We start from the raw sequence: 25,008 nt of genomic DNA on the forward strand, positions 1-25,008 counted from the left end.
CTCCATAGCGCCCCCCAGCAGGAGCAGCGAGGGTAGTACCTGGCCTGACAGACCTGTGGGATCTTGCAGAGGGACGCAGCCCCGTAATCCCCAGGAATGGGCCCACATCACCCCCACCAACATCTGTGCCAGGGACATGGGGGACGTAGCATCACTCACCATACCATGACCGTGGGGCTCTGCTCCAAAACAGCTCGCCTCCCACTCCAAGTGGGGGTGCCGTCAGCCAAGAGGGGTACGCTGCACCTCAGGGCATTCCAGGTTGATGCGACTCGGCGAAGCATCCGTTCGCAGGCTCGTCCCCATCCACCAGGGCTCTGTCGTGGCAAGGCCTGGGCGGACCACAACCTGCTCACGCTCGTAGGCCAGGCAGGGAGACCATAAGGATCTAGAATATCCAGTGTGAAACGCCAGCCCGGCTGTTGCTTGTAGTTCACCAGGAGGATCCCCCTGACACTAGCTAGCAATAATGAGTAAAGAGAAATAAACATTTTCAAAAGAAAATAAAAATTTAGACCGAAGTCCCAGCAGGGAAACCTAGGTCCTACTCCTACACTAGGCAGCAAGAAACTGATTTTAGCGCACAGAGTATCTGGGGTAACGTCGTGAGGGACAGCCCCTAAAGGAGTGTCAAGTGAAAACTGTGAAAACTTTTCACTGCCTAGTCTACTCCTGTAGATGGCGCATTACTAATAAGTGAAGAAGCATTGAGAGCTGCGTCTGTCAGAGGATGTAAGAGAAATACTGGGGTTATGGCAGCTATCTGCCAAAGTATCAACATACACGGTGGGTGGTCTGTAAGTGGTTAAACAGCAATAAAAAGAAGTTGAACACACCTTGGGCTCATTTTAAAAAGACAAAAGGCAATGCTTATACCAAACAAATGACCACCTTCAAATTACATTTTAGGCATGATAGAAGCAACTCTACATTCTTTTCAATTAAAAAAACAGCATCTAGCCATACCTTTAAGAGCGAGCCAGTGATGATCCTGGGTTTCGGCATTCCAATCTAGATTAAGGCACTGCATATGGTTGGGAAGGCAATTTGGGCCAAACAGCCTGAAGTTCTTATAAACAGGCACAGACACGTCTATTGCTAGATCATGATTTATACCTGTTAAGACAGCACAAAGATGTCCATTTATCATTGTACAGAAGAGAATCCCTGCTCTCTTTCAGTTTTGAAATTGGATACAGATATGACAAATGAGTACACCAATAAACATACATACAAATATCTATAAAAGCTTGCTTGCATATACTATAGGATATGAAACACTATACTATTTCTGCTTAAAGAGATACATACATTTTATCACAAACACCTTTATGTTAATATAAATCACACAGGTCAAAAAGTACAATACTTTCCCTCTGCAGGGCTCCTGCCTCCATCACTGGGCCCTCTTGTTTCATCGAGTTCCTAAGACAGAGTGAAAGGAACTGCCATTGTTCCTCCCATTCGGAAGTCAGAAACCAGAAATGGATGAGGATTTTGTAATTTCTCGTTTGTCTACAAGCCATTACCAACTTGTAAACTTGTTTAAACATATCTTGGTTTGATCAGATGCTTTGGAGAGCAGAGGAGAGAGCCATTAGACCCCAGATTTCTTTATAAACAGAACCTGTAAACAGCCCATACTAATCACAATTGCAAAAGGGAACCTGCACCTTCGTCGCAGCCACAGCTGCGTCCTCCAACTTTAAGTCTCAAGCACAGATAAAATAAGTGTGTCCACCAGCGCCTTTTTGTGCGCAGTTGCAGAAGCAGAGGAATCATCCTCACTATCTCCAAGAGACCCAGTAGGAGGACCCATGTCCGCAGCGGTTGAATCAGATTCAGGATCTGAGAAGACAGATGAGGCAGGGGAAGGCGGGGGGCGCTTTTATGCCAGCCTGTTGCATAAAGTCCACCTCCATCCTGAGCATAGAGGGAGAGGACCCCACCAGACTTGCCACCCTGCAGAAACCAGGACCGCAGCCACCAGGAGAATCTGCACTGCACGAGCAACCAGGAATCTTAGGGGTCCGACCTTCCCAAGGCACGTCCACCCCACAACCCTCCAGGGGGAGAGGGGGACAGCTACTCACCATACCAGGAACCAGGTGGGCTCCTCTCCAGACAGAACCCCTCGCCATCAGAATGGGGGGGCTGTCGGCCAGCAGGAATGCTGCTACTCGGGTCGAGACCCAGTCGTATGCGACCTCGCGAGGAGTTAAACTCGCAGGCAAGTCCCCGTCCTGTGGGGCTATGTCACGCCCAACCTAGCGCAGAGCTGATGACTGCGGGCGCTCGCTGGCCTTACTTGCTTGACCACTCGATCTAGATTATCCAGCCTGTTGCCCAGTCCGGCAGTTGATAGTAGATTCTCACAGGAGCAAAACTACAAAGATAGGAAAAAATCAATTTAAAAAAAGGAAAAAAATTGCCAGGACCAGAGATCCCAGCAAGGAACGAGTACCTATAGCAGATAAAGGGTGTATACCCCCTGGGACTGCCCAAAAGCGTAGGCAGACTTTTTCTGCCTAGTGTCCTACTCCTGTAGGAGTTTGGGGGCCACAATGGAAAATGTTGGCTGTTCCCATTGCCTACGGGAAAACCTGTCAAAATAAGGCACATAAAGAAACACCTTTGAAGTGCGAGGTGATTTATGCGTACCAAATGACACAGCCATGTCCGTGGCTACATCAGCAGCATCCTCCATTTTTAAAGTCGCACGCACTGCAGTGATAAGTGCGTCTACAAGCGCTTTTTTATTCGCTGCTGTGACCATGGAGGAATCATCCTTACTATGGGATGGGGGTGTGATATTAAGCCCCCAGGACAGGCCGTGTCCACAGCGGCATCAAGCTCAGAATCAGATGAGACAGACTGAGCAGGGAAAGGTGCTGGACGCTTCCTCCTGGCCCTTCGCCCACACGCCACTTCCACCAGAGACACTAAGAACTGCAGGACCACCGTCAGTGCACCCATGGGAAGCTGGGGTTCCGAGGGACCTGCCACCTCCATGAGGGGTTCAGTGGGGGAGATGTTACCAAGAGGCTTCATGAGGTAAGGAAGACCTTGCAGTACAAAAACGATCTTTTGGCACCACTAAAGGATCTCATCAAAGCTCAGGGTACCTATCAGGAGAGAGAGAGAGAGAGAGAGAGAGAGAGAGAGAACAGGGACGCCCCCAAGGACTCAACCTACCGATCGAAGGAGCGCCGAGAATTCAGACCCAGCATTACTATGGACGCCAATCCCTGTTCTTATGCCCTGGGCACAGAAAGAGGAAAATGAGGAAGAGAAGGAGGAGCTTCTGCATCCCCACGAGGCTCCAGCATCTCCTGGACTAAGGGAAAATGGCCCCCGTGACATCAGGCTACACAAACATGGCCACCAGCTGGAGACCAGCCAGACTAATGGAAAATGGCCACTATCAGCTACAGCATACTGCCAGTATCTTCCCTGTGCCCTCTGCAACGCTGCACACTCTACAAGGGGACCCCCTCCTGAAGGTAGGCCACACGTTAAGGGAGACTTCGCTGCGCACTGTGCACAGAGATCCCCCCCCGCACTATGTGTGCGCCTAGGGGTTTACTACACTGGAACCTCTCCAGACTACCAGGGCAGGACACACTATACCAAGACCCTTACAGAGTGGGGATAGTGAGGAAGACCCTAGGGGTCTCCGCTGCCTCCTCTGCCCTGGGACCCCCACCAGACTCCAGGTCAGACAGGGGGGAAAAGGGAGTGGGGGGAAGCCCAGCTCACTGAGGGTTTTTTTTAAGGATGAGAAGAGGGGACCTGCAGGCAGTTCCGACCATTTCTGGAGGTTACCCGCGTCCACCCCAATAAAACCGCCAAAAGGGGAGAGGGGGGACTATACTTACACTTCCTTGGTGCGAGTAATGCTCCAGACAGAATCCTCGCCAGCGAAGTAGGGGAGCTGTCGGCCAAGGGACCGCTGCGACTCAGACCCAAGCCCGGTTGTATGCGAGACGTTGAACTCACAGTCCAGTCTCTCTCCGTGAGGCTATATCGCGGCCGACCTAGCGCGTAGCTGCGGTCTGCAGGGCTGGGGGGCCCACTGGATCTAGATTATCCAGCCCATCGCCCAGCCGTTGATTGTAAATCACCCGAGAAAAAAAAAAAAGATTTAAGGAAGGAGAAAAAAAACTGCTAGAACCAGAGATCCCAGCCGGAAGCCTAGGTCCTTACTCCCGTTTAGACAGATTAAAACTGATTAGCTAGAGCAGAGGGGGGGGGGTTATATACCTAGCTAAGAGCAGCCCATGGGCATAGCCAGGTGTTTTTTGTTCTGCCTAGTCCTACTCCTGGAGGCAATATAACCCAGTGGTTATTAATCATGGATCGCTGGGTCTGTTGAACAAAAGAAAAATGCTGATTTTTACACGTATGAGAGGAAATATGCGTATTGGCCCAGACTGGAGGTGGTTAAAGTGCTTGTAAAAAGTAAAATTAAAAACACACAACAACAAACAACACACAAACAAACCAAAACATGTCTATACATAGCTGCTCTGTGCAATGGAATTGCAGAGCGGCCGTGAATCTCCCCTTTTTGGGTCTCCCTGCCGATGCTCCTGGCCCCTCCCCTTCGTTAAGTGCCCCAATGGGAAGCGGCATCCCATGGGGGTGCTCGCACTAGAGGCCCACTGCTGCGTCCATGGAGACAGGCAGCGGGACTCGGCCCCGCCCCCGCGTCACTAGTTTTTATTGACATCAGTGGGAGCCCCCACCGCCCAAGCAAAGCCAGTGAGACCCAGAAGTGAGGGGAGGGAAGAGCTGCAGACCTGCACGGTGCTGGAACGAATGAGGGCTTAGGTAAGTAAAGGGGGGATGCTGACACCTAAACATTTTTTACCATCATGCAAGGAATGCATTAAGGTAAAAAAATGTGTAGGCTTTATAACCAACCACTTTAATCAAAGTAAACCATAGTGTTGTACTAGGAAAACCATAATTCAGTGTAGTCCTTATGAATTGGTTGATTTATTTGATTTAACTGTGATGATTCGTTTTAGTTTACTACACATTTTTAAACCGATAAAGATTTAAAAGGGACACTGCTGTGAGAGGATCACTGGAGGCTGACAAGACTAAACTATTTTAAAAATGCCAATTTTCTAGCTGTCAGATGCTTCAATGCAAAGTTGTTGTCCCAGTAGGAGTATAGAGATAAACAAATTTGACACTTTTGATGCTTCCTTAGAACACCCTTATTCCAAGACTGACTAAAGCATACTGAAGTCAAAAACAGACAGACATGGAGTACTTTTAGAAGGAGGCGGCCAGTGATGGCAGCGCACAGTGCTTCTCTCATGACAAACTGTAAAGGAAACCTTTGCTAAAAAGAAAGATGGAAGCTGCATTCGTAGACTTCTCGTTCTGCAAATACTATCTGCCTGGCTTGTCATGCTGACCCATTGGGTGCAATACTGAGTCACTGACCCAAAACAAGTGTGTACAGAATAGGTTCTGACTTTGCTATACTGCATATATGTTCTGGGTCAGTGGCTCCAAAAACCCAAAGGTTTACTCAAACCATCAAAGTGATTAAACTGTTTATTTGCAGAGAACGCGAAAATCACTGAACACTTGTAAGAAAATCTTATTTTAGAGTCTATACTTTACCCAGTATGGTGACTTCATAATGGCCAGGCCCACTAGCACTTGGGAAATCTTCAATTTTTAGTTTTGAGGTACACATCGGCTTCACAAGTTTAGCTGGATGGAGATTATACTGCTGCATGAGGAACTCTTTGTTGTTGTAGTCAAACTTTCGAGGTAAGCTTTCTGGAAATACTGTGCTATAATGTAAGTGATCCGTAAGGTTATGTTTGACCTCAGACCACAGAGCACTTTCCCAGGATCTTCCAAGAGACCATGTTCCCTCACTTTTTTCACTCTCCACAACAATGCTTTGGGTTTCTTCATCTACTGTGTAAACAAAAAGGTTGAAATATACATGTACATTATTTCAATAAACATAAAAGGAAGTATTTGCACTTGTATTTAAGGCATTATGTAAAAGCATGTCCCCCCAGTCGCTTATACGTTCAAAAAATCCAACAATGGGATGGGTATTATATGGCTACAGTCAGTTCCACATGAGATGGTGTTTTACAGCTGTGTGTGGTTTTTGCCAAATTAAATAGAGCATTATATGGTCTCTGGCCACTCAGACTCTCCTAGCAAAAAAAGGAGAATGCACTGCAATATTCTTGGCTATTTGGGGAAAAATCAGCAATGAAATCAACATGTAGCAAAAACAAAAAAGAAGCATCCATAAATTCATTTATAGAAGTAGCCAATGCACCACACTTGACCAGAAAACACACCAGCACTATTTTTCCAGAGAAAGCACACCACAGGTGTGTTGTGTGTTGCAGTGCAACACAGGTATTTTTAATGTAGAAATCAGGCGAGTGATGCAGATTCTGGCACAGGACAGCCAGCTACTTTGACAACTTGGTCAGAATGGATTTCAATGGGTTCATGCCAGACATGGGAGTAAGTCACACATGTGCAAGTCACAAGCAAGTCTCAAGTCTTAGGCCCCTTTCACACGGTCCGCATTCCGTTGCGGACCTTGCTCTGCTCAGCGGGGATCGATCCGCTGATCCCCGCTGAGCCGGCGGATGAAAGCTCCGTCTCCGCACTGTGTGCCGAGAGGGAGGTGTCAGAGCCCCGCTGCTTTCTATGGGGAATCGGATGAGAGCGGACCGCCTGTCTGCTCTCATCCGATCCCCAGGACGGATGGAAAATAGGGTTTCCATCCATCCGGATTTCACGGACAGGATCGGATGCGGATGGCAGCAGGTGTCAGCGGACATGTCCCCGCTGACATCCGCTGCTCCATAGGGCTTAATGGGGCATCCGATCAGATCCGCCTAAAAGACTGATCTGATCGGAACGCCCGTGTGAAAGAGCCCTTAACCTTCAAATCTCAAGCAAGTCCCAAGTTACTGTGGCGAAAAGCAAGCAAGTCAAGTCGAGTCCCTGCTAGAAGTCAAGCAAGTCAAGTCATTTATTTTGGTCAAGTCACAAATCAAGTCAAAATACTGATCTACCCCAATTTTCACCTTTAAATCAGTTAAAAGTCAGTGGTCAGGAAAGGTTTTGTTTTCAACATTAACAAAACTGCTTAGTGCTTTTTTCTTGGCATATTACAGAAACACTTTGAATGCCCAAACAGCTCAAACTCCTTTGTCCGGTCATGTTTCAACACCACAGTCACTAAAAACATGTTAAATATTTCCATTGTTAAACAGCCGCTGTCCTAAAAATCAGAACACACTGAGGTGTTTTAAGTGTCTGTGGTGTCAGAAACCTAACTGGCACATTCATTTTGCTTTAACACATCTTCAGAAAACGCAAATATTTAATAACTTAAAAAAGTAAAGTCATTTCAAGTCATATGTCTCAAGTCAAAGTCAAGTCCCAAGTCATGAATACCAAGTCAAAGTCAAGTCGAGTCTTTTATTAATTTTAGTCAAGAAAGTCTCAAGTTCTCAAACTGGTGACTTAAGTCAAGTCATGTGACTCAAGTCCCCTCCTCTGGTTCATGCTGTGTAAAGTAAAGGTTTAAAGTACACCTTAAGGCTCCCGTATGACAGTCTAAACAATGATTGAATGTAGTTATGTGATCCCACATCCCCGACTGAGCCAAATCCTCCTTTGAGTGTCTCATGCTTCCCCTCCCAGACACTGCAGCCCACAGTGAGAAGGTTCAGCAACAGAGGCAGTGCTGCCAACCCGACGATCGATGGTCAGACAACAGGAGCCAAACAGCCTCCTGTAGCTTCAGTAGTTTTGTCTGAGGAAGAAACACCCGGGCTGATGCGTAATCCAGCTTTAGATCCAAGTAGTCCAGCTTTGTAGACGGAGTCCGTGACGATTTCTGAAAATTCTGTGTTCACTGGAACTCCTGCAGAGTTCGGACCATTACCTCCAAGTCAGCTTCTAGAGCCGAAGATGACTCTGCACAAAGAAGCGGATTGTCCAGGTAACCCAGTATCGCGATCCCCTTCTGCCGTAACAAGGCCGACACTGGGGCCAAAACCTTTGTGAACACTCAAGGAGCTGAAGCGAGACCAAAGGGTAATGCCAAGAATTTAAAGTACTCCTTGCCCACAGCAAAACGAAGATATTTTTTTTTTTTTTTTTATTTATTTTTTTGGCACATTGAAAGTTTTTTTATCACTGCACACTGTGAAGGACAATATTTATAAGTGGTTTATTCATTTATCTGCTTATTTATCTACTACCTATTTATTAGTGTATTTATTTGAGAGCATCATATATATATATATATATATATATATATATATATATATATATATATATAAGTTTAGCACTATTGTAAGTTATTTTTCCCACTAGGGGACACTGCAAGCGCTATAGTTATCACTATTGTGATCACTTCCTTTTCAAAACGAAGATAACGCTGATGCCCAACATATATTGGAATATGAAGGTAAGCGTCCATGAGATCTATAGAAGCCATCAGATCTCCTTGATGAAGGAAAGCTACTACTGTGGGGATGGACTCCATCCAAAATGTCTGAATCCGCACAAAGTGGTTCAGAGCCTTGAGATCCAAGATCAGATGAACCTTGCCTTCGTTCCTGGGAAATGTAAACAGATTTGAATAAAAACCTTGGAAACGTTTAGACTCTGGAACTGGCACAATAACTCCTTGTGCTTACAGGTCCTGTACTGCTTCTAAGAGGCCCTGTAGCTGCTCTGAAGACAGGCATAAAGTTGGAAGGAAAGGACCTTGCCGGAGGCAGGGACCGAAACTCGATCTTGTAATCAAACCGAATCAGTTCGTGGACCCATTTGCCCTGAATGAGTAAGGTCCACAAAAAAGACAAAGACGTCCCCCACCCTAGATGTGGGTGAGGACGCCCCTTCGGGCTGGGGAAGGCTTGTCTGCAGAACCAGACGCGCCCGGTTTGGACTTACCATTCCAGGGTCTCTTAGAGCCTCCCACAAAGTTACGGGTGGATCTCGAGCCCTTTTCCTGCAATCCAGATGGACGAAAGGGCCGCTTGTGAGCCGAGAAGGGACCCCTCTTACGGCGAGGTTCCTTGCCCTTAGCAGCCTGTGGAAGCAAAGTACTCTTGCCTCCCGTAAGGCCTTTAATGATCTCTTCCATAAAGGCACAGAACAAACGGTCAGCTACAAAGGGAAGATCAGTTAGTACCTTTATAGAAGCCTGGTCAGCTGACTAGTACTTCAACCATATCATGCGGCAAAGGATCACCACTGTCACAGAAACCCTGCCGGCCAGGGGGGCCACATCCAGGGATGCAATACAAATATACTGTAACCCTTGGATCAACTGATCGGCCAGCTCAGAAGAATGTGGACTCCCCTCGAGATTCTGGCATAAAATCTTAGCCCATTCCGTTAAAGTCTGGTATACCAAGGTGATCTCAAATACCAGTCTTAAAATTGAACCAGTCACAGTGAAAAGGTACCAGACCACAGCCTCTGCTCTTTTGTCCACGGATTCCTTAAAAGACGGGGAATCTTCCACCGGCAAAAGAGTGGACTTATTCAGCCTGGAAACCTGAGAGTCCACCGAAGGTGGAACTGTCAGTTTCTTCAGAAGAGACTCCTCAAAAGGATATCTTCTAGCAAAACGCTTTGGTATTCCAACCATGCTTTTCGGGGAACCCCACTGACTAGTGACAATCTCGTCAAAATAGGCAGGAAAGGGAAAAACCTTATTCACCTTAGAAGATTTGCGGGTGCCAAACCGCACCGGCGGCACCAACTCAGCAGTAGCTGAGTCCCCCAACTTTTACGTTTCCCACATAGATACAATCAGGGCCCTCCACCAGTGCTTTTTTTATGCGCGGCTGCAGAGGACGACTCATCCTCACTATTCAAGCACTCAGCGTGCGTGGACGCGGCAGCCGAATCCACCTCAGAATGTGAGGAAGCAGAGGATACAGGTGAAGGGGGGGTACGCTTCTTACCAGGTCTCCTTTCCAGGGCCACATCTACTTTGGCTACTAGTGACTTCAGGGCTGCTGTTATGGGTGCCAGGGCAGACTGACATCCAGAGGGTCCCACAGCTTTCAGGAGTGGATCAGGTGGTGAAACAAGTTCCCCAGGCTTCATGACCATAAAGGGTTAAATGAAACCACTGCTCAGCAAAGAAAATTATTTTTTTTTAAAACAGGAGGCCGCTCCCCCCTGTGCACCACTGTGGCACTACAAGAAGCAGCGCACCCGGGGCACTGTTTACAGCAAGGAAGGATAATGTACCCCCAGAGAAGCCCCACCTGATCTGGAAAGCGGCAAAACGATCTGCCACACTGCTGGAAAAGGGAAGAGGAAATGCTGACCTGACACTAAAGGCCCCCACAGCCTGTGCACCGTCTACGACTACAGGAAAATGGCCGCCAATGCAAGTCTATGGGGAAACCAAAAACATGGCCGCTGAACTACAGCAACATGGCTGTCGAATCGGGAATCACAGAGGCTACGTGGTGCTGCATGGGATCCTGTACCCCACGGAACAAAATTTACAGACCCCAGGAGAGGACCACCTGGGGGGGGGGGGGGAGGTGAAGGCATCCAAATTCAAGAGGAAACCCCACAAGGAGGAGGGGGAAGCACAAGGGGGGGCTACCATCCCGACGGGGGCCTGTGACCATCCTAACAATTCCGCAGGAAATGAGCGGGGACACTACTCACCATACCACGATCACCAGGCGGGTGCCACTTCCAGCAGTCAACCGCACCATCTTGGAATGGGGGTTGCCTGAGGTACGCTGCGACTCTGGTCATGACTGCTGTCGTGACCAGTGCTATGCGACCTCGTGAGATGTTTCACACGGCGGTCAGTCGCCGTCCAGTGGGACTGTCATGGCCAACTTAACGCATCGCTAGTAGTTGGGTCGCGCTTGCAGGCCAGACTGGGAAGACTGTAAAGATCTAGAATATCCAGTGCTCCACCCAGTCCGGCTGTTAATTGTAGTTCTCACAGGAAAAAAAAAATAAAAAAAAATAAAGAAAAAGGTTTCCTCCTAGTCCTACTCCTAGAGAGCGAGAGCATAAGCCCAATGGGCTGAAGACTTGAAGCTGTGTGTCGGTCAGTGAACAAAAGAGAAAAATGGGCTGGGCCTAATGGTGTTCACCCTCGAGGCGGTCTGTTTGCAGAAGCTGAATTGCCTCCTGCAATGTCTGGAGTTTTTCCCAAAGAAGAAACACTCTGGCTGAGGCAGAGTCTAGCGTCAGACCCAGATAGACCATTTTTTGTGAACAGAACCAAAGCAGACTCCTGAATGTTCAGGATCCCACTGAACTCCCTCAGAGTTGGCAGAGCAATCTCCAGTAGTAAATCAGAGCAGTCAGAGACTCCACTTGCAGAAGATCGTCCAGGTACCCGAGTACTGCAATCCCCCACTGAAACAAATGCCAGCATTGGGGCCAACACTCCTGTGAAGACCCGGAGGAGAGACCAAAGGTCAGTGCCACAAACTGATAATGCTCCTTGTCCACAGCAAAAACGGAGGAAGCACTGGCGACAAGCACAAATTAGAATGTGCAGGTAGGCGTCCCTGATGTCGATAGAAGCGAGAAGAAACTCCCTTGATGTAGGGATGTCACTACTATGTGACATCCCTACATCACTTATATACTCACACAAAGCAACTTAGCGCCTTGAACTCCGGAATTGGAGGTTTGAGTAAAAAAAACCTTTGTGGACCCACTTGTCCTGTACCAGGGAAGTCCCCTACCCCAGATACAGGTGAGGGTGCCCCCTTCATGCGGAGGAAGCCTTGTCCTCAGGTCTGTAAGAACTCGCTGGTGGCTTGCCAGACCAGGTCCTCCTGGGACCTCAGGTGGAGGCTCTGAAGGGCTTTGATCCCTTGTCTTGAGACCCAGAGGGACGAAAAGGCCACTTTTGAGCCGAGAAGAATGGCCCCCATCTACGACAGGGCTCATTGCCCTTGGAAGCCTGCAAAAGAAGAGTACTCTCCCCCCACGTGAGGACCTTAAGGATGTCATCCAAGGAAGTTCTAAACAGGCCATCCCCCACAAATGGGAGATCAGATAAGGCCTTCTTAGAAGTCTAATCCAGCATACCAGCATTTCAGACGGATAATATGCCGATGGACCACTGCTGAGACGGACAGTCTGGAAATCAAGGAGCTGCATCCAAAGAGGCATCACAGACAAACTGTTTTATATTGTTTTCCACATAGAAGCCGGCGATGATGCAATCACACCCACAGTACACCGGTGCATGTGCAGTGTATTTAGAGAGACGCTGGGAGCCATGGGGATAGGATTACATCCCCCAGAAGCGTATCTCTGCCTCATATTTTATATGTGGGACACCCGAACCTACAAACCTTTTCAGGGGAATCTCCCCCGTGATGATTGTGGTGAGTTTAAGCCTCCCTTCCTCCTAAAAGGAACAGATAACTCCCTGTCCTTTCTGATATTGTTTGAATATGAAGAGTGCAGTGGTAATCAATCGGCTCTCTCCGCTCTCTCCCTTTCTTTAAGGGTGCCAATAGGAGAATATTCAGGCCTATGACCATCTGCCTAAGAATCTTTTGGATTGACTGAACTTTTCATTAGCCTTTCCACAAAAAAAAAATAAAAAAAAAAAAGGTATGTATCCGTGGCTATATTATATGACACCAATTATCTACTGGGAAGGAGAGGCAAGCATATATAGAGATATGTATATATATATATATATATATATATATATATATATATATATATATATAAATCATTTTTTTCTATATAGATATCTACCCCATGAGGTGGCCTATTTTTTCGCTAGGCTCTCGCATTAATCTTGTGGTGATGGATCGAGTGCTTGCCCAATGTGGGAGCTGCAGGTATGGTTGGGACGGGGGACTCCGTACACACTTTTGTATGTGCATATATATTATATATTTTCAATGTGGCGATTTTCTTGCCGTTTTTGTTTTTTGCTTGTTTTTGATATTATATTTGGAAAGATGTAGCTTATTGCTTGTTGTACTTTTCAGAGTGGTATTGCAATCCCTGATGAATATATATTTATAATAATCTTGAAACGCGTTGGAATAATATACCACTAGCTGCAACCCAGCATGTACCGCGGACAATTCCATATCGGTTCTCGCAAATGAATGAATGTGATGTTATCTTTCTGATACATTTTTTGCATATTTGAAGATTTTATGGTGTTTTGTACAATAAAATACAGATAAGTTTTAAGAATAGACCTTTTTGGCCTTACTTGTATTAATAATTGCTTAGATAGTTGCCATTATAGTCCCAACCTAAAGAGGTTTTCAGCAAGGTCACAAACTGTAGCCCCTTGGACCAATTGATCCACCAGCTCCCCAAAGGCAGGGGGAAGCTGTAAAGACCCACAGTGGCCAAAATTTTAGAGGGGCCGGGGGGGAAGGGAGGGGAACCCAGGGGCCCGACCATCCCAGGGAAGGGCCCACATCCACCCCAAAACCCACCAGGGGTAGTGGGGGGAAAGCCAATTATCACACCAGAAACAGGGTGGGCATTGCTTCAGGCAGGACACAGCTCTATCATAATGTGGCTGCTGTTGGCCAGGAGGAAACGCTACGACTCAGGCTGAAGCCAGCTCATATGCGCCCTCGCGAGACGTTTAACTTGCAGGCCAGCCCCCATCCACCAGTGGGGCTATGTCGCAGCCGTTCTAGTGCGGAGCTGCAGTCTGCACATGCTCAGTGGCCACTTGGATTGTAGTTCTCACAGAAACGAAAAAAGGAAAACAATTCCATTTGAAAATGAAAAAATTGCCAGGACCAGAGATGCCAGCAAGGAACTAGGTCCATACTCCTGACTAGGCAGAAAATAAACTGAGTGCCTATAGCTGAGAGTGGGTGTGTACCCCCTGGGACTGCCCATAGGCGTAGTCTAGCTTTTTCCTGCCTAGTGTCCTACTCCTTAAGGGGGCATCATAACCTAATGGTTAAGAATCAGGAGCTGTGCCCGCCAACGAACTAAAGACTTTTCCCCTCAAGAGTGTCACAGAAAGACAAAAGTACAGCCAGGGATCATACAAGCCCTATATGCACGTTACACATCAAGGGCCATCCAAGGACAGAAAAGGTATAATAGTAGGACCCCAAAGAAACAGGATGCAGGATGGTGGCAGCGACAGATGGAGCACACAGAGGTAGTGTGCTATAGCTTTATAACTACCTGATGCTACTTTGACACAAGAAACCAACATACGGCAAAAAGATACAGTCTGTTACCCTAAAATGCATTGCATGGAGCTATAAAACACAGTTACAAGATAACTGTGGCTTTTTTAAGCCATTAATTAACTGCCTAACCACTGATAAAACTATTCTGCAATATAAAAAAGGTAACAATTGCACATCACATTATAAACTAATTGAATATCCAATACAACACTATAAAAATGAAATCCTGCTCACTAGTCTTCACAGTCCTAGGGTGAGCAATAAAATGATGAGAAATTACCTTCAGAAAACAAGGATTCCTGTACGCTGGTATCCACATCATGGGTGGAGTATTGCACAATATGACTACCTGTTAATGCAATCCTAGAGCTGAAAGAGAAATAATAAAATGTTATAGGTTTTCTATATCAGAACACGTTCATTTTAATGTATGTCACAAATGAAGAGAAGCTGTCCAGTGATTTAAAGCTCATTACAGGTTTATAGATCATTTGCTTTCAAGTCATAGAGCTGGGTGAACCCTGCGAACCTCTCCCTCTAGGTTAGTTGTCCTATTATCATCCGGATTCAATTGTTTTTGCATTTTGAGTTGACAACCTTGACAATACTACAAGATCACAAGCTTCAATTTTACTGGTTGGGTGGATGTTCTCAGTTCATGACTTAGTAAGGTAGTATTATTACAAAGTAACGGCAGACAAAAAATGTTTCTTCGGGAAGCTAGGGAAATTCTAGAGGCAGCAGTACTGTAGGTGTTCCTATAGCAGGCACAAGATAAAAAATATAGATTTTTTTTTTGTGTGGAAATGCTGTATTTCTGACTAACCAGGTGGCATGTCAGACTGTGGCTTCATGCAAAAAAAAAAAAAAGTTGTCCTCTGTAGCCTGCTACAAGGAAACAAACTTTGCAACTGCCTCTATGGTTCCTTTACAAAACAAAAGCAATGGTAAAACTTTGAACACTTAATATTTTACTGGTCCATAAATTATATTCATCTTTAAAGTGAAAATTTAATTGGATTTTAAAAAGTACAACTCTAAAAACTTTTTTTTCCATTTTAGAAAGGTTTAAAGCAAAATCTTTTAGCTTTTTACTGGTGTAGTTTTACTGGAAAGTTTCCCCCAAACTGAGTGAAAATCTCACATAACAGTTGCCATCAGAACAAAATGTGGCTTTTAAAATATTTCCATTCACCTCACATTTTGGTGACAATCTTAAAACCTTGTATTCCTCCTCCCTTTGAGGACAATGGTCCACAACAGAGACAAAAAAAAAAAAGGGGTTGCCCTAACACTTCCCCACTCCAAGACTAGAAAAAGTTTTGGATGAAGTTTCCTTTCTTTCCATTTTTCTAGTTCAATATGCAGCCAGCTATGATTTTCTAGACCTGGAAAAATCATAAACAGGCCTACTCAGCACGATTATATTCTTTGTCCATGTGTTGTACAGGTCACCTACAGAGATGTAATTTCCTTTTGACTGGAGTGGCTCATCACCGTTCCAAGCAATTCCCTTTTAGCCCAGCTCCTATAAAACGCCTTTTCTCCCTCCAGCTTTAAAAGCATGCCTAAAGGCAAGTTTTGCAAATGCATTTAAGTGCGTCAAGTGTTTGGATATTCATTCAATCCATTTTTCATTGTATTAATTTATTCTGGCTATTGAAATGGATGATCATTTAGGTGCGCCAAGCGTTTTTTTCTATTCAAATGTTCCTCTCCTGAATGAGCACATTATTTTGTAAGCATCTGAATGCTCCACTTCTAATAAATCTGTAATTGTCTATGTGTGCATGGACACATAAATGAACATGGGGCGTTTAAAAAAATATATACAGTAAACCCCCCTCCATTGCGGGGGTTACGTTCCGGACCCAGCCGCGAAAAGTGAAATTCCGTGAAATAGAAAAACCCTATTAAAATGCATTGTAGGCATGTTTTTACTGTCACAGTACGTGTAAAAGCATTTTAAGGTCTTTTAACACACTTTTAAAACAATAGAAACTCATTTAAACACATAAAAGATACTAAGAGACAGAGCAAGAGCTATGAAAAACACAAAAATATTTCATTTTTAATGATTTATATAGTAAAATAACATTCCAAAAAAAAAACGCGAATTACCGGGACCGCAAAAACTGAACCGCGATGGAGCGGGGGATTACTGTATAATCAAACGGCTATAAAAGTTTATGTCCTGTGTGCATGATGCCTTTAGAACACTGGTACTGATCATGTGACTATAGCAGAAGACCCTACCACTCAGCACATATTAGATTTAATACTACTGGCAGCATATACAAATCTGTATTGACATTTATGATCCTTTTTGGTTTGCAACTGATCAAGAGAGGATTCATTTCCTAAGCAAAAGTGGAGCTATACGTTAAAGTGTTACTAAACCCACAACCGTAAAAATCAGTCTGTCTATGCAGTAAAGCATGCTTGTTATACTTACTGTGGAACCTAAGGGGTTAATCCTCTGCATTGTATCAAAAGGCTGTTTTGTTTGATCCTGTATGCACAGATCCTCCTCTACTTTATCTGTCCCAATAACATGTCCGGATAGGACAGTTACTGGAGTTAGGCTGCACATGCTCAGTTTGGCCAGTTTGGCATGTATTGTAGTCCTTTTTTCTTTGGAGAGTGCATGTGATCAGCACAGGGTCAATCAGCACCGTTCAGCCAGAGGTTCAGGGGGTCCTGCATCCTGCCAATGCAGTATGAAAACTCCTCCTTCAAGCTTTAACCAGACATGGACAGAAGCCACAAGACTGCTATATACTGCTGATGAAAAAAAAAAAAAAAGTTTTTTTTAAGATCTTACCGTAAAATCTTTTTCTCTGATGTCCATTGACAGACGCAGCCTCGTCTTCATGAGCCGTGTGGTTACGATGCCACCTGCAGGAGTAGTCTAGGCAGTACATTCATACAAAGTTTTTACAAATACATGCCCACGGGCCTGTCACTCCAGACATAACCCTCACAGAAACAGCCCATCAGTTTAGTTGCAAGTAGTGAAGACAGAAAAACCAACCCCCTCAGAGGTGCAGGTGCTGCATCTGTCAATGGACTTCAGAGAAAAAGATTTTATGGTAAGATCTTACAAAAACTGTATTTCCTCAATCGTCCATTGACAGACACAGTCTCATCTTTATGAGCTGTGTGGGATGTCCCAAAGTAGTATAGGCATGAGGGGTGGGAAAAACGCAACCAGAAAGTAACGTAAACTCCAACGGCTAAACCTAGCCAACTGGGTAACATGAAGCTCAACCAAAACAACATGAGCTCACCCAGGTAAAAGACCCCAAACAGAATAAGAGAAAAAAACGTCTCTTATGAAACAGCAGCCTGCAAAACCTTGTGGCCAAGAGAGGCATCCGAAGAAGCCAACAAATCAACCTTGTAAAATTTGGTAAAGATGTGTACAGACGACCAAGTCACTGCCTTACAAACCTGTACAACCGAGGCCTGATGGCGAAAAGCCCAAGAGGCACTCAGCGCTCTAGTAGAATGAGCCTTCACAGGGAAAGGAGGAACCTGACTCTTGAGTGAATAAGCCTGAACAACCCTCTGCCAGATGACGCACCCCCTGGATGAAAGTGCGAATCAAACTATTAGTGGCCAAACAATGTTGGAAGTAAACAGCCAAGGCCGACATTTGGCCCTCGATAGTACCCAACGCCAAACGCTGCTCAACCCCTTTTTGTAAAAAGGCCAAAACCCTAGCTATAAGAAACAAGCAAGGGTGCAGCTGCAGCGATTCACACCATGAAATGTACGATTTCCACATGCGATGATAGATCTTCCTGGAAGTCCACTTCCTGGCCTTCAAAAAGGGTAGGAATCACCGAGTCAGACAGACCTCTATCCCTCAACACCTTGCTTTCAACAGTCAAGCCGTTAAAGCCAGCGACTGTAAAGCAGGATGGAAGATCGGACCTTGAGACAGCAGATCTTCCCGCAGAGAAAGTCTCCACGGAGGGTCCAGGACCATTTTTACCAGGTCTCCGCACCAAGACCGCAGAGGCCAGTCCGGTGCCACCAGAACGACCGGAATGCCTTCCATCGCCACCTGGCGAAGTAACCTTGACAGGGAGTACGAGCGGAGGGGAAGGCATAAATCAAGCGATAGTGGCTCCAAGGAGCCACCAGAGCATCTGTGGTGTCGGCCAGAGAATCCCGAGACCTGGCCACAAACTGCTGAACTTTCCTATTGAGGAAAGACACAAAGCAGATCCACCTCCGGAGTCCCCCACCGGGCACACAGGAGATGAAACACCTCTGGATGAAGGGACCATTCCCCTTGATCCAACATCTGACGACTCAGGTAAAGAGCCGGTACATTTTGTTCGCCCAAAACAGAATCTCGGCCACCAGGACACACTTAGTGCCCCCTTGATGATTGATGTAAGCCACGGCCGTGGCATTGTCTGACTCTAGCTGATAGCCACGTAGCCGACCCATCCAGTGAAGCAGGCAGAGCTTGATCGCTCTCAGCTCCAGAATATTGATTGGCATGGTAGGCTCTTCCATCGCCCAAATCTCCTGGGCACAGAGCTTCCCCAGCACTCCACCCCAGCCTGACAGGCTGGCGTCTGTGGTGACCACTGTTCAAAACACCGGCAGGAAAGACTTGCCCCTGGCACAGGGCAGGTGACTGGAGCCACCAAGAAAGAGCCAACTTTGTAAGATGGCTCAACCGAATCTTCTGGTCCAATGAACGAGGATCACTGTTCCATTTCGCCAGAATCTCCTTTTGCAAAGGTCTCGAGTGAGACTGAGTAAACGGCACTGCTTCAAAGGTCGAAACCATCAGACCCAGGGCCCTCATTTAAGTCCGCAAGGACGACTGATCGGTCGCTATCAGCAACCTGACTGCATTTTGCAGCTTCTGAAGTTTGTCAGGGACCGACACTATGAAGGCCTCAGGATCTACAACAAGAACAGGCAAGCCCAAGGTACTATGCCACCCCCCTGGGGCGCCAGGCGCCCCAGGCACATAGCCCCCCACAGGAACAGGGAAAAGGGGGAAGTAAGACACAAACTGGGCACTGGGCAGGCCAGGGGGATCTTTCAGGAGGTACAAATCCCATTATTCCCAGGAGAGGGCCCACATCCCCCCCCTCCCAAGGCCAGCAGGGGCAAGGGGGGCACATTTGCGCACCATACCATGGACTGGGTGGGCTCGGATCCGGGCAGATTGCCTCCCACCCGAAGTGGGGGTGCTACCAGTCGAGGGGTACGCTGCGACTCAGGGCATTCCTGGTTGTGTCCCGGCGAGGCAACCGCACGCAGGCTCGTCCCTATCCGGAAAAGGGACACCGTCGTGGCTAGGCCTAGTGTGGGACTATAACCTGCTCAGGCTCGTAGGCCAGGCTAGGGGGACCATAAGGATCTAGATTACAAGTGCGAAGCCCCAGCCGGCCTCGTTGCTTGTAGATCACCAGGAAATTCTTCCCTGAACACTAGCTAGCATGTAGGTAAAGAGAAGTAAAATAAAATATTCTGAAAAGAATACAAAAAACGGAGACCGGAGTCCCAGCAGGAAACCTAGGTCCTACTCCTTCTCTATGCAGAAACCAACTTATGTGCTGGACTGTTTCTGTGAGGGTTATGTCTGGAGAGAAAGCCCCGTGGGAGTGTATGTAAATGTAAAAACTTTGTACTAACGTACTGTCTAGACTACTCCTGCAGGTGGCAGCATAACCACACAGCTCATGAAGATGAGGCTGCATCTGTCAATGGACGATAGAGAAATGGTATTTTGCAGTTTATAGTTACTAAAAGGATTGCACTTCCATATTCTGTGTACTGTGGGAGACCAGATATAGTGAATGCAGGGTTCTGGGTTCAGTAACACTTTAAATAGGTTCTAAAGTTACATTAAAGGACCAGTTCACCTTTGTAATAAAATAAATGCACATTTTTTTGCAAGAAAAAAAAAAATATATAATTTTTGTAAGAACCTACCGTAAAATTATTTTCTCTGAGTCCTCTGACAGTCGCCGCCCATCAATTTAGCCTTCACTATTGGGTAATGGCGCCCTCTGCAGGAGCAAGCTAGGCAGTTTAACAGGTTAATAAAAAACTTTTTCTACCTAGAAACACCTCTAGGGGCCATCTCTCAAGCAGTACCGGAAGGTAATAACCCCCAGATCCAAAAACCAGAGGGGCGGGGGCGGCGACTGTCAGAGGACTCTGAAAAAATAATTTTACGGTAAGTTCCTTTTAAAAATTCTATTTTCTCTTACGTCCTCTGACAGTCGCCGCCCATCCATTTAGCCTTCACTATTGGGATGTCCCAAAGCAGTGCAGGTATGAGGGGTGGGAAGACGCAACCAACCTAAAAAGGTAACGAAAACAACCGGGCTAGAAAAACAACCTGAGCCCACAGGGCAACAAGCCCAAACCAGGAGCAAACCCAGAACAAAAAAACACCCCAAGGAAGAGCCAGAATAAAATACGCCTCTTCAAACAACCGCCACACTCAAAACCTTGCGGCCAAAGGAAGAATCCGAGGATGCCAGTACATCAATTCTGTAGAACTTTGTGAAAGTGTGCACAGGCGACCATGTTGCCGCCTTGCACACCTGAGCCACAGAAGCCTGATGGCGAAAAGCCCAAGAGGTACTGACGGCTCCAGTAGAATGGGCCTTTACCTGAGGAACAGTGATATCTGGTTCAGGATAATGGCTGACGGATTGCCCCCTAGAGGTGTGTCTAGGCATAAAACGTTTTTTTATTAACCTGTTGAACTGCCTAGCTTGCTCCTGCAGAGGGCCCTATTACCGAATAGTGAAGGCTAAATGGATGGGCGGCGACTGTTGGAGAACGTAAGAGAAAAAGGTTTTTTTTTTTTTCTTGGAGCCTGCAAAGCACTGTACCCGCAATCAATAGATCCCTAGTAAATTGCAGGTCTCCTTCAGACTGTCAGTGAAAGCTGTATGCTCATACCTCATACGAACAGGCAGTTACACACTGACAGGAAGCATGAATGAGCTACCTAGAGCACTCAACAGTGCACAGAACTCTGTAAATGAATGGCCCGGCCAGGTGGGTGGAGCCCCCACATAGCCGAGTTTTATTAAATTGTGAGAGTAAGTGCAGGGAGAACTGGGGATGGGGGGGGGGGGGTGCGAGGATGCTGCAACAAGTTACACTCTGAATATGGGTGTAACATGCAACATGTTACGAAAGGTGAACTTAACCTTTAGGTCTAATGCACAAAGGACGTTTTGAAGCATTTTCCTACTGGTAGCAGCTTTTTGGCAGACGCTTGAAAGGGTCTAATCCTTTTAGGCGCAATTTACAGGCGTCAGAGGCATGGACATTAATTTGTTTCATTAGCCAGAATAATTTATTCTGTAATGAACCGAAAACTGTTAGTGGCTAAATTCTAAAAGACTTTTTACTTTCCTCTACCATTAGAGGCCCTGGGTATTATGTATGAAAACTGGAGCAGACTAATATTTTGGTGGAGCAAGAAAAACCAAACAAACACACCCAATGAAATGTTAATAGGACATTTAGAATCTCACCCAGGCCATTTTCCTGTGTATGCAACTCCAGAATTTTCTTGATCACACAGGTTGACATTTTAGTATGAACATGCATGCAGTATTGAAAAATAATTATCTTTGATATTGATTAAAGAAATGTGTATAGGGCAGCCTTTCAGAAATGTGGAAATTTATAGAGCTTTGCAAGGAAAACAGCTTAAGTTCATGTAAGGCTGCTTTAATCTACTTCAAAGCAGAACCTACTTTTTAGTGTACTAATCAAGGTTTTAGTCTGTGCCAATTAAAAACCTAACTACTAAAAACGGAAAGGAATGGTAATACAAGGTCATATTTATGAGCTATTCCTTTTCAAGAATTTACTTTTGTTTGCCAGATAAAAATACAAATTATGGTTAAAAAGAAAAAAAAAAAAGTAAAAGCACCAAAAAATAAATAAATCAAATCAATCAATCTATGCTTGATGGCCGTTTATATTCTGGAATCTAAGCCATATTTGTACCATATGGCTAGGTTTGTGAATATCGAACCATCACACCTACATGTTGGACTTCCCATTCTAAAACCCCCTAATATACCATAGACGTGCCTTCTCTGAGGCTTTAGATAGCAGCCTCCAATATTCTTAAAAGGCTTGCAAAAAAGATTTTGCAATAGGTCTGTGGGAATTTGTGCCATTGTTCACTTTGCTTAAGCAAGTGGCACAAACCTCTCCACCAACACTCACTTCCGTAAATGGGACTTCTGGAAGTAAGTGGTTGCATTCTAAAATGTGCAAGAGGATATCTTGTTTGAAAGTTAGCAGCATGTTCATCGTTCAGTTATAAAGCTGCTTTATAAACAAGCCCGCTTTTTTAAAGGTGAACATGCTTAAATATATCTGAAAAAAAACAAAGCTAAAATTAAAAAGCAAATTAATTAATTAGGGAAATATGGCTTTTTCAGAGCTGATACTGATATTTTGGTCACAACGTATCGGTATTGCCCGATAGTTTGTACATTTAAAGTTTTGAAAAATAAAGAAAATGTTTGAAACAAATCTGGTACTGAACATTTTAATTTTGTTTTAATGTTTAATGGCTGGCTTGCTGTGGTGGGTGGGTGGCTGGCTGGCACCCTGTGGTGGGTGACTGGCACCCTGTGGTGGGTGGCTGGCACCAGGCCTGGGGGCGGCTGGCTGGTTCGCTGGTACAGTGCCTGTGGGTGGCTGGCTGGTACAGGGCCTGTGGGTGGCTGGCTGTCTGGCACCATGTGGTGGGTGGCTGTCTGTCTGGCACCCTGTGGTGGGTGGCTGGCTGTCTGGCAGGCCTGTGGTGGGTGGCTTGCACCCTGTGGCTGGATGGCTGGTAAAGGGCCTGTGGATGGCTGGCTGGTACAGGGCCTGTGGATGGCTGGCTGGTACAGGGCCTGTGGATGGCTGGCTGTCTGGCACCCTGTGGTGGGTGGGTGGCTGGCTGGCACCCTGTGGCTGGCTGGTTCGCTGGTACAGGGCCTGTGGATGGCTGGCTGTCTGGCACCCTGTGGTGGGTGGCTGGCTGTCTGGCAGGCCTGTGGTGGGTGGGTGGCTGGCTCCCTGTGGCTGGCTGGTACAGGGCCTGTGGGTGGCTGGCACCGGGCTGCTGTGGGTGGGTGTATGGCTGTGATACACTCCCGCGAGACTAGTCCCGACTCCAGACGAGGCTGTCCAAGGCGAGGGAGACGGCCTAAGGCAGCAGAATGATGTCACGAAAATACCGGTAATATCGGCCAGTTCCGGGGCCGATACCAATATATCGGGAAAAGTTGCCGATAATCGGTCGATCCCTAAAATAAATGCCATAAAATGAAATAAAAAGTTAATGAAACATTATCTACTCACATATCTTCTACTGCATGTTTCTTCCTTCTCTTTACTACAATCACATTACTGGTTTCACAGTGAGGGACAACCTCTTCCATATTACTATGGGAAGTGGCCAATACAGTCTGATGCTTGTTCTGTCCACTGCTGGGGGATTGTTCCACAGAGTCCAATTCAGTGTTTCCATGACATGCCACAGACACAAAAGAAGCCCGCGCTTCCTCCTAGAAAAACAAAATGAACAAGAAAAGAAAGTTCAAGCAGGTTTTGTATATAAACCCAATCAAAGGCTAAGTGCACATTTAAAAAGGGGGAAAAAAAATAAATGCATGTATTTTGCAGGAAAAAATAAGGTTTTGTAAGATTTTACTGTAAAATCTTTTTCTCTGAAGTCCATCGACAGACGCAGCCTCATCTTCATCAGCTGAATGGGTTATGCTGCCCCCTGCAGGAGTAGTCTAGGCAGTAAAAAGAATTTACATGTACATGCCCACGGGGCTGTCCCCGCAGGCATAACCCACCCACACTCAGCTCAATAAACCAGTTTAGTTGCAAGCAGTGAAGAAAAAAAAAACATCTAATTAGAAGGGTGGGTGCTGCATCTGTCAATGAACTTCAGAGAAAAAGATTTTACGGTAATATCTTACACAAATCTCATCTTCGCTATCGTCCATCGACAGATGCAGCCTCATCTTCATCAGCTGAATGAGACGTCCCAAAGCAGTGTAGGCATGGGGGGTGGAAAGAACGCAACCGGAAAGTAACGTAAATGCTAAAAAAGGCTAAACTTAGCCAACTGGGTAACATGAAGCTCAACTAAACAGGAGCTCACCCAGGAAAAAGACCCCCTAAGAGAAACAAAAACATTCTCTTACAAAACAGCAATCTGCAAAACTTTGCGGCCAAAAGAGGCATCCAAAGATGCTAACAAATCTACCTTGTAGAACTTAGTAAAAGTATGCACAGACGACCAAGTCGCTGCCTTACAAACTTGTAGACCAGAGGCTTGATGGCAAAAAGCCCAAGAGGCACTCAGCGCTCTAGAAGAATGCGCCTTCACAGGGAAAGGAAGAACCTGACCGTTGAGGGAATAAGCCTGAACAATCGTCTGCTTGATCCATCTCGAAATGGTCGCAGCAGACGCAGCCAAACCTTTACGAGGACCGTCCATAAGAACAAGTCCGATTTTCGAAAGGACTCATTAACCGTCAGAGAAACTCTTATCGTCTGGACCACATCCAAGGAATGCAAGGCAATTTCCTTGGGATGCTTAGGCTTAGGACATAAGGAAGGCAACCACTTTATCCCTGAAATAAGGCGAACAACAGGACAGCGCCGCCAACTCAGATACTCTGCGAGCAGAAGTAATAGCCACCAAGAAGGCAACCTTCTGCGACAAGGAAAAGCAGAGAAATCTCCC

The 25,008-nt window shown here is 46.1% G+C and overlaps 1 protein-coding gene across 1 annotated transcript in view; it reads right to left on the reverse strand.

Moving 5' to 3' along the window:
* RADX (RPA1 related single stranded DNA binding protein, X-linked) overlaps window positions 1-25,008 on the reverse strand; it is a gene marked incomplete at its 3' end in the record, with an annotated part of 178,989 nt that overhangs the window by 17,695 nt on the left and 136,286 nt on the right. Inside the window, exons 10-13 of the mRNA XM_082264176.1 lie at window positions 23,607-23,812; window positions 14,512-14,600; window positions 5,644-5,949; window positions 967-1,116 (exon numbers count right to left, since the gene is read on the reverse strand). Of these exons, the coding sequence (XP_082120302.1) occupies window positions 967-1,116; window positions 5,644-5,949; window positions 14,512-14,600; window positions 23,607-23,812 (751 nt within the window). The remainder of the gene's footprint in view (window positions 1-966; window positions 1,117-5,643; window positions 5,950-14,511; window positions 14,601-23,606; window positions 23,813-25,008) is intronic.

The sequence above is a fragment of the Pelophylax lessonae genome (assembly GCF_965119305.1).
Source record: "Pelophylax lessonae genome assembly, chromosome: 7".
NCBI lineage: Eukaryota > Metazoa > Chordata > Amphibia > Anura > Ranidae > Pelophylax > Pelophylax lessonae.